At 37.0% G+C, this 16,461-nt stretch overlaps 1 protein-coding gene across 5 annotated transcripts in view; it reads left to right on the top strand.

Moving 5' to 3' along the window:
- Positions 1–16,461, top strand: part of LOC106880075 (ribonucleoprotein PTB-binding 1) — a 130,883-nt gene that overhangs the window by 97,196 nt on the left and 17,226 nt on the right. For 4 of the 5 annotated variants that reach the window (XM_052966300.1, XM_052966298.1, XM_052966299.1 and 1 more), the window contains 2 exons: positions 3,989–5,008; positions 15,738–15,914. In XM_052966300.1, coding sequence (XP_052822260.1) covers positions 3,989–5,008; positions 15,738–15,914 — 1,197 coding nt within the window. The remainder of the gene's footprint in view (positions 1–3,988; positions 5,009–15,737; positions 15,915–16,461) is intronic. The other variant, XM_052966301.1, reaches the window with a different exon arrangement.

Raw genomic sequence — 16,461 nt, 5'->3', positions numbered from 1 at the left:
CTCTCTCTCTCTCTCTCTCTCTCTCTCTCTCTCTCTCTCTCTCTCTCTCTCTCTCTCTCTCTCTCTCAGTTAGAAAGGCTAAGCTGACCTGCACAGTTTATTTCAAGATCATATGGGAATGTAGCCAAATATTGCAAGACATTTTGTGCTAGAAGGTGCTATACTATTTTTGATATTTATTGAACCACATTACCATATTTCTGTCAGCATGCACTGCCTTTGTTTCAATTAATTTTGAAAGTAATGAAGAATTTAGTATAAAATAACTGTCATTATTAAGCTATGTTTAAGAACATTAGCATGGAATTTTGATAGAAAGTTTTAATTTACATCACTTTCAAATTGGAGAACAAGAGCAGTTTTATGTGGGTTTATATCAAAAGGGTTAATGTTATTTGGTGTTTATTCATCCACTTGTGTGTGTGCACGCGCATGCATGCACACGCACACACACACACACACACAGAATTTCCTAGCATACCTGTCTGTCAGAGGAAAAAATACTTTCTGTGGAGTTTTTTGTTACCTGTAACATGTTTACTCAGATCCTGGCTCAATTCATCTTAATTTTTCAGAAGATGGAATAGAAACTGCCTTCTGATCTTCAGATTTAATTCTATTTTTAATGAAATACAATAACTGTTTTTTTGCTTGTTTTTTTTTTTAAGCAGTGTTTGATATAGTGAATTTTCCATTACTATTCTGGTACTTGAATCAATGAAAATACATCTTGCATAAAATCATGATGCAAGGTTTAAATTAAAATAACTTAAACTTGTGTACCCTAGACTGAGAGCCAGCCTCGGGCAGATTTGTATAAAACAAGTTAAACTATCTATTCACAAAATTTGTTGTGCTCCAGAAGACTTCATTCTCAGCTTCACTAACCCTTTCCCAATTTAAAATCTTTTCCTCCATTTATTGAGGTCTCACAAAGTTTTATTTACCTATTTAATTTTCCTCCCTTCTAAATCTTTTCTTAACTCCATTGTCTTTTGTTCTGTCTGTTTCTTTTTTTCCCATCTGACTGCTCCCCTCTCCTTTAGTACATTTTTTAACTGTTTTTTTCCTTTCTCAACTCTATTTTTCTGTTTAAAGCTTTAGCATAATTGTCTTTAAAAAATTCATTTTAGTATTTGAGTAACCAGTGAATTAGCATAACCTTTGGAGCATCAAAGTGTCATGTGATAGTTATGGCTCTTGATAGATAAAATGTGTTGGATTATTTAGTTACATCTGTTTACATTTTATCATCATATCCCATTGAGACTGATTTTGCATTTTAGACTTTCAAGATCAGTAAAACAGCAGTCAAATACAAGGGTAATTTAACTTATTGCCTTTTCTAAAAGTTCTAGACATGCTAACTTTAGAAATTATTAGTACATGTTCACTATAACATATTAATGAAATTACCACATCTTTTACTATAACATGAAGTACACATTAAATTTGTTGTACTAATGAAGAATGTTGTGTAAAAAGATGACATATTGACAATTGTTAGAATATTGAGTAGAATGCCTTTTGAATCTCTGTGCTCTAAGTCTAAATCCTGTCATGCTGAACTTCGCCTTGCAGTCCTTTGGGGTCAATAAAGTACCACTCCAGAACAGTGGATTGGCAGAATTGCAAGAATGACAGATCAGATGTCTTGCAGTATTTGTTCCTGCTGTGCATTCTGAGTTCAAATCTACCATGGCTTATTTTGATGCCATTAGGATAGGCCACGCTGTTGCAAATATTTGGGCCAGGTCTCCAATTTGAGGATACCTTCTTCCCTCCCATCACTCTTGGAGGCCTTATAAAGGGTTGTGGCACTATCTTCCCTCCTGACTCAATATTTGTGTTGTTCTCATGCCTTCTGATATAGAAATTGAGTTGAAATATTTGATTTCTCTCTTGACTTTACCCATTCTTCCTTGTTTTTAATGACTAGGCACCAGGTTTGTAGCTGTAATGAAGTAACCTATGTGACTATCAAGTTGTGTACACACGTGCACACAATTTTTGAGTAAAAGATATGACACAAAGATGCAAAGGTTTCAGTCTAATATTTTGAGGCACTCAGATATACCATGCTAACCCTCTTTGTTTTAGCCAAGAAAGAACAGCATTGATTTCTCTTTTGATTCAGTAAACCTAGTCATATTGCATGTAACAAACAGTGAAAACTATGCACATGTTCTGGTTTTTATAAGCATAAATGTTCTCTCTCTCTCTCTCTCTCTCTCTCTCTCTCTCTCTCTCTCTCCCTCTCCCTCTCTCTCTGGCACAGACAGTATTTGTACCATTACAAAGTTTGCTTTGAAACCAGAGTTTCAGCTTCCACCATATTGTGTGGCACCTGGAATGCCTTTATATTATTTCCTTGGGTTTATCAATAACTTGTGAAGGAAATTTTGTCACTAGTGGCCTAAAATTGTGTGGGAACCATTTGATTTCATGTGTCTTTCACAGTAGTACTATTTGAGCAACAGCAATGTTTCTGTAAATGATACATCCATCTATTTGGTGGTTTTACATGTGTGAAGAGCAATGAAATAAAGATATCTTTGAAAAGCAAATGAGGGTTGGTGACAGGAAGGGCATCCAGCCATGGAATATTGTCTCAGTAAATCTCATTCAATTTATTTCAGTATGGAGTAAAAAAGCAGCATAAAAATCATGTGCATGTGTGTGTTTTTTTCATTCATCTATGTGTATATACACACACCACTTACTTTTATGCATGTGTTTCTTGAAATGTACTGAAGCTTTTAGACTGTCCCCACAGACTTGTTACCTAACAAAACATGTCTTTAACAATAAAAACATATGTCCTTTTTAGCTTTTTTGTGGTGAGAGAGAAAATGGCTTTGGTGGACTTGTTTACTTGCAATGTAATAAAGAAAATGTGGGTATATGTGTATGTGGAAGAGAGAGAGATAGCTGTGCACTACAGTAATCCATTCTCTATGTACAGAAATTGTAGTTATATTTATAATAAAAGGAATATATACTTCTTTGGGTTCAATCTTTCACTAATTTACTTCGTGCATAAATGGTTAGTTTAAAATTGCAAATATAGCAATAAAACATATAGTAAAAAAAATAAAGAATATCTGATTTACATTCCCCTCACACACACATGTGGATAGATTTCTTTTGTTGAAGAAATTTTTTTCCTACCACAGCTCGACAAACTGGAGTAAGCACTTAGGTGACACTTGTAAAATTCAAACTCAAAACCAGTATAAATACTGTTTTAGCACAGAACTATAAATGTTGATGAAATTGGTTTCAACTTTCAGAACATTTTCATAATGTCAACTGTGCTTTTGGTGAAATTGTGGACAAAGATTAATGCAACATCATAGTCTAAAATAAAATTAGGTGTTGAGAAATTATCCTACCTCCCTCTAGCAACATATGATTGCTATACTATCTATGAAATGATATAATTTTATTCAATTCTTTATTTGATAATTGAGTAATGTTCCTCTAGAAGTTAGTTATGCGGAATAAAAACAAAATTTTCTTAGCATCAAAATAGGGCCAAAACCTCCAATGCCAAATGAATTCAGTACCAAATTAGTGAGACCAAATGAACTGGGCCAAATCAACCACTACAGAATGTCCCTAACCCTAGACAGATTAACTGAAGCAAGAAACATTGTGTACTTTATTTTGGAATACAGCACTGTGTTTGCAATAGTAACATTTGAACCTAGCAGAGGTAAGTAATCTGACACTTGGACCTCATTGTCTCTAACAAGAGACAATATATCATTTGTGCTTTTACATCATTTCACTAATGATACCATCATTAGTTATCTGTTCTTATATTGTGAGTCTTCCTGTTGCTAATCAATTATTGGTGTATCTCATATCTGACTTATAAGAATGTCTGGAGAAAGTAAATTTTTATTTCTCTTGAAAGTTTTGTTTTTAATTTCAGCATTTCAACTATATTTCTGGCTAATTATTTTCTTGTTCTTTTGCATAGTCCAACTTTCAAGCTGTCCTCAAAGGACAGAAGCCTTCACTCTTGGGCGACCCTATGACTGCTCAAGCTAACATCCTCGTTCAGAATTTAATGTCTCAAATGAACAAAGAACCATCATCAGATGACAAAAGAGCAAGTGCTGCCAAAAGACAAAACCAAGATGTGAATCCCCTACCTACTGGCTTCAATGAAGGAAATGCCTCTTTACCAAAATCTGTTAAGGTACCATTTAACCAGACTCCAGTTTCTGATGTTCAGAAAATTCAAAACTTGAACATCCAGCAATTGATGGCACTTGGTCAGTTAATGAGCACAATGCAGAACAGCAATAATCTGCAAGGGTTGGCAGCAAACCTGAATCAAGGAAGTGACAAGAATACTTCCCAAACTGGTGCTTTCATCTCAAACCAACAGCAGAAGAGCAACTGGGGTGGCTCGCCAAGCATGAATATTCCATCACTTACCAATGCTATTGGCAAGCCTGGTCTTCTTCCTAACCCTAATCAAAAAACAGGTAGTTCTCCAGGGTTTGGAAACTTTAATCAAAACATGGTAGCAGCTGCTAACTTTATGCGTAATTTACAAGTTCTAGCTGCAGCTCAGCAGATGGCCTCTAACAAGGGCAATGCCAACTCCAATCAGAGAACCACACCTGTCAGTAAAGACAAGACTGCTATGATGGGAGCAGATTCATTGCTTGGAAGCCCTCCAGTAGTGAGTAAGTCCAATTCCAGCAGTTCTTTCTCAGCTGGTAGATCTGGATCTCTTAACAGTTCTTACACCTCTGACAATAGGAACTACAGTGATACAACTTCTCAGAGACTGAGCAGGGGTACATACAGTTATGATACATCCAAAAGAAGCAGCCTGTTGAATGAACCAGAGGCAAGTCAATCAAATCAGTCATCTGGAAGTTACATATATGACAGAGTGTCTTCTGGTTACTCAACGAGCCATGGAACTTCAAGTTACAATAGCCAGCCTCGAACTGGACAGTATAGTTCAAGTTACAACTATCCGGTAAATACTTTGCTTTTTAAACATCTTGTATTATTTTGCTTTGATGTGCATTCATTTTTTTACTGTCATACTAGTTATATAATGCAATAAGTATATTATTCTTGAAATCATGTTATTAAATTGTTGTTATTGCTATTATTATTATTATTATTATTATTATTATTATTGATGTCTTTTTTGATAGCTCATAGTTCTTCTGATGATAATATATAAGTTGCTAATGTTCATTCAGTTGATTATACCCTTTCCCTGCACAATCTACTTTGACAATTATTTTTAAAAATCATTACTAGATGCAGGTTGGATATATATATCTAAGAAGCTTGGTTCCCATTCATGTAGTTTCATTCATTCAGGTTCATTCCTACTGTATGACACCTTGGGCAAATGTCTTCTATGTTCTTGTGCCAATCAAAACCTTGTGAGAGGATTTGGTTGACAAAAACTGAAAGAAGCCCATCATATTTATGAATATGTGTGTTTGTGTGTATCTTTATCTTGACATAGTGTGATGGTTGTAAGCAACTATCATATAAGTACAGTTGTATAAGCAATGTTGTTTGTTTTCAGTCTTCTGTGGGAAATATATCTCGCTATAGCAAATATTGTTGAGAGGTGGACTGACAAGCAAATTGGAATGTGAATACCAAAATTTTTTTATTTATTCCCTAATGTAATTTTCTTCAGATATTTTTATGTATATTGTATGTGTTTAAAAATGATTATTCTCATGTGTAAATGTGATTATTTTACATGCCCACTCACAAACACCAAAAAAAGTTCTAAGAATGCATTTCAGTTTATAATATAGATATCAATGGAAAAATTGGTTCTTGCATTGTAGTATTCCATGTTATCGCAAAGCTTTCAGGAAAACAACTTTTCTATAATGCTGAGGTGTGCTGTATGTATGCTCACAATTCTCACTTCAGGATATCATCATCAACATCATCATTTTCTGTCTGTTTTCCATGCTGACATGGGTTGGATGGTTTGGCAGGATGTAATAGGTCAGAAAATCATTTCTCGCTTCATTATCTCATTTTTGGTATGGTTTCTATGGTTGGATCATCATCATCATCATCATTGTTTAACGTCCGCTTTCCATGCTAGCATGGGTTGGACGATTTGACTGAGGACTGGCAAGCCAGAAGGCTGCACAAGACTCCATATCTGGCAGAGTTTCTACAGCTCCATGCCCTTCCTAAGGCTAACCACTCCGAGAGTGTAGTGGGTGCTTTTACGTGAAACCGGCACGAGGGCCAGTCACATGGTACTGGCAATGACCTCGCTCGAATGATTTTCTAATGTGCCATCAGCACAAGTGCTAGAAGGCAATGCTGGTAACGATTATGCTCAAATGGTGCTATTTATGGGTCACTAGCACGGAAGCCGTCCTTTCTATAACCATCCAATTTATAGAGTGTACTGGATACATTTTCTTGTACCAGTACTACAACAGTTACTTTCCCATCAGCACAATTATTTTTAATTTAAGCTCTGTGTTGTTGCTCAGATTGATTATCCACCATGTACAGAGTGTACTGAGTGCTTTTTGTAGTATCAGTACTGTTGGGGTTGCCTTACAGCTTGTAAAAAAAAACCCCATAATGAATGGAACAGATGTATGGGTGTGTGGGGATGAAAATGTAAAGAATAACAAAAGGGACAGTGTTGGAGTTGTAGTAACGGAAACATGGGAGAAGAGAAGGGGATTCGTGTGAAGGATGAGGAGCAGAGTTGTAATGGTGATGGACTAGGTTGAGTAGGTGAACTCACTAACAGGGTAGATCAATCTGCTTCCCATTGCAGCATGAGTGGAATGATTGGTCTGGGTCTAAGGTAGTTCTTGGACTTACACAGATTTATTTATTTAAAGAGAGTGATTTGAGGAAAGACAAATATGGACAATTTTAGGGAAGGAGGTAACAGGTAGATAAGTGAAAAATAGTATCAGATATGTGGGACAGGGGATCAGAGAGAGAGAGAGAAAGGGAGTAATGTGATTGTGGTAAGAGTTGAGTAGGAGGAAATGCATTGCTATCTCGTGTGGGTAGAGTGGTATGTGAAATAAAGCTGAAAGAGGTAATAGGGAAAGAGGAAAGTAATGAGAGTCAAGGAGTAATAAAGGCACTGAAGTGAGTTATTCCCAACACCTGAGAATAAAATAGCATTCACCTCTCTTTTGTTTTTTACCATTTGTTTTCTCTTTCATTGCAAGCAAGCCATTTTCTTGGTTCGTTATCATCGTCATTTAACATCCATCTTCCATGCATGCCGGCCAGGTAGAAAAACTACCCTAGGTTATTGTGTCTGTTTTGGCAGGGATTTTACAGCTGGATGCCCTTCCTAACACCAACCACTCTCCAGAGTGGACTCAGTGTTTTTTATGTGGCACTAGCACAGGTGAGATTAGTTTTGACATAATATTTACAGCTGGATGCCCTTCCAAATGCCAACCACAGGGACTGGATGCTTTTAATGTAGCACCCGTACTAGTAGGGTAACCAAATAACTCACAATTATGAGAGGAGCAGGGCATTTGAAGAGGGGAACTTGTATCAGAGGATGAAAGGTTAGTGTGTGACAAAGAGACAGACAGAAGCAGGTGAGCATTAGAGAGGGTATTAGAGGAGATGATCCAGTATCAAATGATGAAAGATTAGATTGTAACAGGGAAATAGAAAGGTAGAAATAGGTGTCTTGCTATAGAGGAGGTACATGATTACCCAATGAGAGAGAGAGGTACAAGAAAGAAGCCAGAAACAACTGTGCTGATGTAAAGGAAATAATTGGTTACCTAGTCAGAGGAAAAAAATATGAGGAAACAGAGATAGAGTGTGTGTGTGTGTGTTTATGTGACCAAAGGGAAATAGAGATAGTAGGAAACAGCAAAAGTGCAAGAGAGAACAGAAGAGAGATGGTGTAGTGTTAGGGTGAGTGTAGAACCTGGTTAGAAAAATTGGAAGTGGGTGTTGGGGTGAGGAGAGCAGGGCAGTGAGGATGAGAAAGGGGATTGGAAAACAATCATAATTTATGAAGTGGAAATGTAAGGAAGAGAAAGATGCAGTTAGAAGAGGAGTTGTAGTTCGATTTCATAGAGTAGAGTGGGTAGGACACAACTCTTCTAGCACTCAGTTTTGTGGACGGGTCTTCTCTAGAACTTCATATCATCAAACATCTAGGTCCACTGTCATTTCCTCTGTGAGCCCCAACATCATAAGATCGGTCCTCACCACTTCATCTCATGTCTTCCTGGATCTCCCTCTTCCACAGGTACCATCCACTTTCAGTGATAGGCACTTAGTTGTCTTCACTCATATGCATCACATGTCCAAACCAACACATTCTCCTCTCCTGCATGCCACATTTAATCCCACTTATGCCTAACGTTTCTCTCAATACAGTTGTGCTTCATCAGTCATGCACACTGATGTTGCAAATCCAGTGGAGCATACTACCTTTGTTCCTCTCCAGCTTACACATATCCTCCACAGTCAGAACCCATGTCTCACTACCATGTAACATAGCCATTCTCATGCAAGCATCATACAATCTACCTTTCACTCAGAGAGAGAATCCTTTTCCTACCAACAGAGGTAGTAGTTCTCTAAACTTGCTCCATTCTATTCTTATTTTAGAAACAATACTTTCAAAGCATCTACCACGATTACGAATTTGGTCACTGAAATAGCAGAAACTATCTGCTAGCTCAAGAAAGCTTTCTGAGCATTTTAGAAAGTTTAAGTCCCTTGTGCTCTTAGTACTTATTGTTCCTGCATATTTGTCACACATGAAAGTGACCTTATCTGATAAACCTTCACATGATTCCACTGCATCTCTTATGTGCCCATAGCTTACACTTCGTGCAACAAATGGAATTACATCCCACTCCTTGAACAGGGTCATTTGCCAGCCAGAATGACAGTCTTATCTCCTTTCTTGTTAATAACAACTTTAGTCTTAGCTAAGTTAACTTTAAGGCCCTTTGATTCCAGGTTTTGCTTCCAAACCCAGAACTTCTTCAATTCTGCTTAAGAATCTGCAATAAAAGCAAAATCATCAGCATATAGTAGTTTCCATGGGCATCCAGTTTTAAATTCATCTGTTATCACCTGGAGAACTATGATGAATAAGAATGGAGTACTCCAACTTGTGTGCTAAATTCATCACTGTATTCAAGGCCAACTCTCGCCTTACTGACAGCATCACTGTACATGGCTTGAACCACTCTGACAAGCCACCCCTCTACTCCCTACTTCCTTAGAGCCCACCAAATCAGAGAGCGGAGAACCCTGTCAAAAGCCTTCACCAGGTCGACAAAGGCTAAGTACAATGGCTTACTTTTGGCCAAATACTTTTCCTGCAACTATCTCACTATGAAGATGGCATCTGTGGTACTTCTCTCTGGAACAAAACCAAACTACATCTCATCTACATGAATTCTACCTCTAATTAGTTGAAATATAACTCTCTCTCTAATTTTCATGACCTGATCCAGCAGTTTGACACCTGTAGTTGTTTCTATCTAAGGCATTACCTTAGAGTCCACCAAATTAGCCTATAATACTGCTACACCAGTCTTTGAGGATGATGCCTTTCTGAATAACCTGATTAACTATGCAAGTGACTAGGTTGTATCCCACACTACCTGATATTTTAATCATCTTGGCAATGATACCTGATGGTCCAGGTGTTTTCCTGATCTTCCTTTTCTTAATTGCCCTATCTATTATACTGCTATCTACTCTGATGGCTGGTCCCTCAGTTGGTTCGATATTTGAAAGACTCTCCTTCTCCCAATCATTCTCCACATTTAACAAACTTTCATAATAGCATCTCTATGCATCTTTCTTTGAGTAACTAAGTGCAAACATTCCATTATCCATTTACACACATTTCTCGCCTACCACATCTCTATTCTTTCTGATGCACTGCTTTGCAATTTTGAACACCTCACGTCTCTGATCCTCACACTGCAGAACATTGGCAAACTTCTTACCTTCTGCTATTCCTTTTGCTATGTAAACTTGTCACCTATCCTCCCTTTTGGCTCCCTGATATACTGCTTTGCTTCCATTATTTTTCCAGTCCTTCCAGGTCTGTCTCTTTGCTTTTATAACACTGTCCAACTCTTTGTTCCACCACCAAGTTACCCTCGGCCTAGCTGGGACTTTGCACCAACCACAGATTTGGTCAGCAGCACACAGTAAATTGTACCACAGGAACTTTCACTTGTCCTCTAAGCTATATGTCCCTTCCTCCTCCTCCACTCTATCATCAGAGGCCTCCAGTAGAATGTCTCTAAATTTTTGTTGGATTGTTGGGTCTTTGAGCTCCCATAATCTTCTTTTCCAAAGTGGTTTATGTCTTTGAGTCTCTCTAACCCGAATTCTGAAGTCACTAACTAGTAGCCTTTGTTGGGGTGTACACTCTTCACCTGGGAAAGACTTCGCATTTGTGAGCATCTGCCTGTCTCCATGCCCGGTGAGAAGGTAATTAACCTGATTTATATTCCCACCAGACTGATAAATAATTGGGTGGCTCGCTGGCTTTCTAAAGTTAGTGTTGCAGATCAAAAGATCATTTGCATCACAGAACTCAAGTAGCCTTATACCTTCTTCATTCCTGGTACCAAAGCCATAACTACCATGCACACCATGGAATCCATAGGAATGCTACCCAACATGTCCATTAAAGTTGAACTCCAATTTCCATTTTCATTTGCAAAGTCTCTCACTTTCTCTTTTAAGTTTTCATTCACTATTTGGAAAGCCAACAGTTTATTCTATTAATGTATACATAATGTAAAAACATTATTGAATGACAATTTTTAAAAATACCCGCATAATTTTTGAACACAGGATAGCTATGAGAAGATCCTGGAAAGTTGGGTAATTACTATGAGAAGATGAGGAGAAAAATAAAAGTTACTGTCAAGTACTCAAGACTTGCACCTTATTCACAGTTCCAAACACTGTACCACTAAACCAATATGTACACAACCAAGTTGCACGAGCAGCTTCAACAGTGACACACACACACACACCACCACCACAATATGCACACGCACACACACATAGATACACATACACACAAATGAAAGGCAGTGAATGTGTGTGTGTGTGTGTGCTGTTCACTGACAAAAATTCGTGCTGCATCACTTTTGTGAAGTTTTGTCAGTGAACAAGTCATGGTTTCAAAGCAATGAAAATATTTTGACATAAATGAAATTTTCATGTTGAAGTGAAACTAGTACTACTTGAATACAGAGGTCCCTTAACAGTATGACTTAAATGCAGGTGTTACATACAAGACATTTTAAATGTACACTTTGTGGACGTAAATTGACACCCTAACCCTAACCCTAACTAACCCTCCCCTTCATATCGTTGCGTAGATGCACCGGGACCTCTGTATTTAAGTAGTGCCGTGAAACTAACGGTTTTTGTGTGTTCTTGAATAGCTTACAAACATCTATGCTGCAATTGTTTTTGTTTCAGCACACGATCTCAGATCAAGTCACTTGCTATACAAGTACATATCTATAATTTTTTAAAATCACTATGAATAAATGCCAGCAATGATCTTCTCGGGCTCTCCAATATTTTAATTTCTAAACAGAAACAATCAAGGCCAGGGAATGGGATTGCAAAAAATTCATATTTTCTCAAATTTTCTTTTCATAGCATATAAATGTATTTATGGGGAAAAAAATTATTGAAAAACATGAATACATGAGAGAGTGATAAAGAAACAAGGAAGGTTGTCTTTGGATGTGCTAGAAGCAACAGCCAAATCGTCCTTAAATCACTCACTTTTCACTCTCAAAATATTAACATATTTTATAAAAATTTTTACTGAGAATGCTCTTCCCATGGTTTTGAAGTGCAAAAAAATTGACCAAAATAGATCCAAGTGGAAAATGAGGGAGGAGTTGTAAAAAAAAAAAGAGTTTTCAAAACTTTTTTCATACAAAGATGCACCCCAACCCCCACCCCATCATTTTGAAAGCTGGTTTTAACAAAATGGGGAAAAACCCTGAAAAAATTTTCCCCATAAATTTCTTTATAATCGTAATCTATGCCGTTTGAAAGGGATTTGTATAAATTTTCCTCAGAAGATACTCATCTCCCTGAAAGTTAAGAGGGAAAAGTCAGATCGTGTGAATTTTTCCAAAACTCTTCTTTCCACCCCCTCAGAAAAATTCTTTCCTATATATTTCTATATACTCTCAATCCACAAACATCTAAGTGTTATTTGTAGAAAGTTTTGTTAAAAAGTATCATTTTTGTGGATGAGGCAACAAAGTTGGGAGGCATATACATCTGTAGTAATGCCTTTTTATTTATGATTTTTTTATTTCATGTTTATTTCATTTATTGTTTGCAATGTTCTCTCTCCCCTCCTCTTTCTCACACACTGCAAAGCTTACAGATGGGCTGCTGAATTAAAATCTCTATGTTGCTTTGAGTAGATGGCAAAACTTGACAAACTGCTTTTCCCTCTGTTGTTGGACTACCATGATGTTTGTTTAAAAAAAGGAGATTATGACTGTGATGAAATAATGACAGCAGTATTTACTAAGTAAGCGAGCCCTGTTACACAAAGTAATAATTAGATGTAAAATATAAAAATTATTAGAATTGGGAATCAAATGTGAAAATATTATCAAGAGGCTAGCAAAAAACCACCCGGAGGGCAGTCTTTCTGCTAGTTACAGTAATACTTGCTGTCATCAGCTTAATGTCCAGTTTCCACTACCAATATAGTTTGATAATCTGAATGTTTTCTTTAGCTTAGCACTTTTATTGCTGAGAGGATATCTTTTCTAGCACTATCTACTTATTACAGTTGAATGCATTAAAAGTTATTTTTACTGTGACTGCAAAAGCTACATTTATTTTCTTTCTTTGCTATTATGTAGAATAGTAGAAGTCATCACTTGATAAAATACCTGGTGAAAATTTGCTTAATAAAAGTTTCATGAAGGCCATTTCAAACCAAATCTCCATGACTTCACTATGCATTTATATATTGTATCATCCCTTCTACATCTTAGGACTGCCATACTTCATCTCTAACTCTTTAGCATTTGGATTACCCTGTGAAATATAATGCTTATTTATTCACATTGTTTTGAATTAAACATGCATTATCTGTACCTTTGAGATTACAGTGATGTAATTATTATAGAATGACATTATAGGATAAACATAAAACAGAATATTTGGACCTGATATGGGCGGTTTAAATGCTAAAGGGTTAACACCCCCTCGTACCTACTATCATTCTCAACACCCTCTCATATCTGACTTTGGCAGTTCCCCCTTATTTCCCACTCACTATATCCACCTTTACGTATTTCTGACATTCATAGCTGTCACTCTACCTCTCTCTCTCAATCTCTCTCCCCCACCCATACCATCATCCTATTTTATGATCTATATACAGGTTAATTATACTACTGCTCTCTACCTTTCCAGCACTTATCTCTTTTCTGAGCTTCTCCTATATACACCCCCTCCCCCTGACTGATATTTACTGTCCACCCTTAATCATTCAATACATTCACCTCTGTAAAGCGGCGAACTGGCAGAAACGTTAGAATGCCGGGCGAAATGCTTAGCGGTATTTCATCCGTTTTACATTCTTAGTTCAAATTCCAATTGTCACCCTCCTCTCACATACCTATAAACTTACCTACCCTTCCTGATCCTGTCCATATTCTCTCCTATCCTTGGCACAACCACCCTTGTTTTCCTTCCAGCTACTTCCAACCATCCTTATATGTGTGGTAACCATATATCTTTTCTTATAGCAAAACACCTGCCTCTTATCACCTAGTATAATGCCACCTCCTCTGTTATAACTCCACTCTATCGAGGGAGGTTTTCTTTGCCTTACAAGTTTCTCGGTGACTTTACCAGTGCTGGTGTTATGAATGCACTCTGTAAAGTGATTGGTGTTAGGAAAGGCATCGAGCCATGGAAATCATGCCAGAGCAGATATTTCAGCTTGACAGTTTTCTGTGAGGATCAGAGGCCACTGTAGTAGTGGTAGCGGGGGTTGTAAAAAGGGCTGAGTGTGGAGACATGTCTGTGAGTTAGGGGTTATGATGTGTTGGTGAGCAACTTTAAGCTAATCAAGTTTGGAACATGGATACTAAAATGATGACAGTTATGATGATGGTGATAATTTATGGACCATTTTGATGTTAGAGATTTCTAATGATATTCATTTTGGTTATATGCTCTTAGAAGTTATTCTGTGAACCTGCACAAGCCATGTCAGCAGAAGGAGACCTCTGTTTATTATTTATGAGAAATTTTACAGTAATGTTTGAACAGAAAATAATGTTATTGTATTTCGTGTAACTCTTTCAACTGCCAGCATTGCCTATAATAGAAACCAATACATTGCCATCCATCTCTTTTTGATCGTCTTTTTCTTTTCTTTTTTTCTTTTTTTTTTTTTGTTGTTGTTGTTGTTGCAATGTTGATATAAAATTGAGCATCACTGATAATCATATTAATACACCTAACTACTGACCAAAAATTTGATAGTTTGCATTTGTGTCACTAGAACTGTGCTGTGTTATAGCTGAGGCACATACTCCTTAGATGGCTTAGCCTTACTTAACTATAAACAGGTATCATCATCAATTTGTAAAGTAATGAGAGTACTATGTGTTGACTGAAGGTTTTGTTTACTTTTAGGACTGAGTTCAGACCTCTCTTGTAGGGTTTATCTTAGAGAAAGATGGACCCCACCAGGCTTACAAAGATTTCTGTGGTGCTCTAAATTATGCAGTGAGTCATAGAAGTCATTAAAAAAAGAATAAAATGATATTTAAGATTTGTAACTAAGCATAAATGAAAAACTGTTTAAATGCTTGGCTGTCCTAACCTGTTGTGTGATATGAAATGCTAAAATGTTGGAAGGATTATATCCCAATTGACTTATCAGGTCGTTTGTATATTGTGTTAATTATTAACTAATGAAATTTACAAAAGAGGGTTCAAACCTTTCTGAAAGAAAATAAGTCAGATGTTTTTTTTTTAATGTCTAGGGAATGCTGTGTAACAGATTTTAAAATAAAACTTTGGCTAATACAGTTTTATTATTTTTTTAGTTGCAATTCCTCTGAAATGACTCACCATTACTGCATTTAGAGCTAGTAGCAATCTAAACTACTTGTTTCTTGACATGGTCACTAGGCTTGCTGCAAAGCTACCTATTCTCTGGATTACAATTAACAGACCTAAAAGCTAGCTTGCTCAGCAAACCTATGAAGCTTGTTGGTTCAATGAAAATAATGCAGACGGCAGCAGCTGTTCAAATGTTGCTATTTTTAATCATGGGAATATGGGAATCATGGTGGTTTTATTTTGCTTTCATTTGCATAAAATATTTTCTCTTAGTTTTCATGTAAATAGATATTTCCAAATTCATCATTGGCTGTATAGGGAACTAAACTATGGTGAGCCATTTGCTAGCTAACATCTAGATTTAATAGATATTATTTTATTAAACAAAATAACTGAAAGTTCCACCTAAACCAGCACCCATCTTTACCACAATCGCCTCTTGCCTAGAGAAATAGCTACATTTCTCCTGGTTTGCTGAAAACGCCATTCTATCTCTCACACTGAGTTTTGAAATGGGAGATTGGAATGTCTTTAATTAATGGTTTTTTTTCTTCTTTTTTTTTCATTCCCTTGTCTAGACTGGAAACAATGTTGGTTCTAGCAGTAGTTTGGTTCCATCCACTAGCCTTGGTACTGGAACCACCAGTGCCACCACTGGCCACACTGATTACTCCAGCAATATGTATAACAACCAATATGGAACCACTAGCAATGACCAATATTATGACAACTATAGTAATTACTATGACAATCAGGTTAGTTTGTCACTATATGATTTAATTTCTATGTAGATTTTATTTTGTTATTTTTATGTTGTATTTAAGATTTTGTTATCTAATAATCTACATGGAATATGCAGGCTTGCATTAATTGCTTTCATCAATTGAATTGTTTGTCTTTCTCCCTTACACTGTCTGATGTGGAGGAGGAAAAGATGGAAGCAGAGAGAGAATTACAGTAGTCTTATCTGTCTATCTGGAAGGGTCACTCACATCGTCCACATGCTCTGTCTGCCGCCATATCATCTAACTATGTAGAAGGGGTCGCTCACAACATCCACATCATCATCATCATCATCATCATCATCATCGTTTAACGTCCGCTTTCCATGCTAGCATGGGTTGGACGATTTGACTGAGGACTGGTGAAACCGGATGGCAACACCAGGCTCCAGTCTGATTTGGCAGAGTTTCTACAGCTGGATGCCCTTCCTAACGCCAACCACTCAGAGAGTGTAGTGGGTGCTTTTACGTGTCACCCGCACGAAAACGACCACGCTCGAAATGGTGTCTTTTATGTGCC

This window comes from Octopus bimaculoides, chromosome 3 (assembly GCF_001194135.2).
Source record: "Octopus bimaculoides isolate UCB-OBI-ISO-001 chromosome 3, ASM119413v2, whole genome shotgun sequence".
NCBI classification, from domain to species: Eukaryota; Metazoa; Mollusca; class Cephalopoda; order Octopoda; family Octopodidae; genus Octopus; species Octopus bimaculoides.
This window is presented reverse-complemented; position numbering and strand designations above follow the sequence as displayed.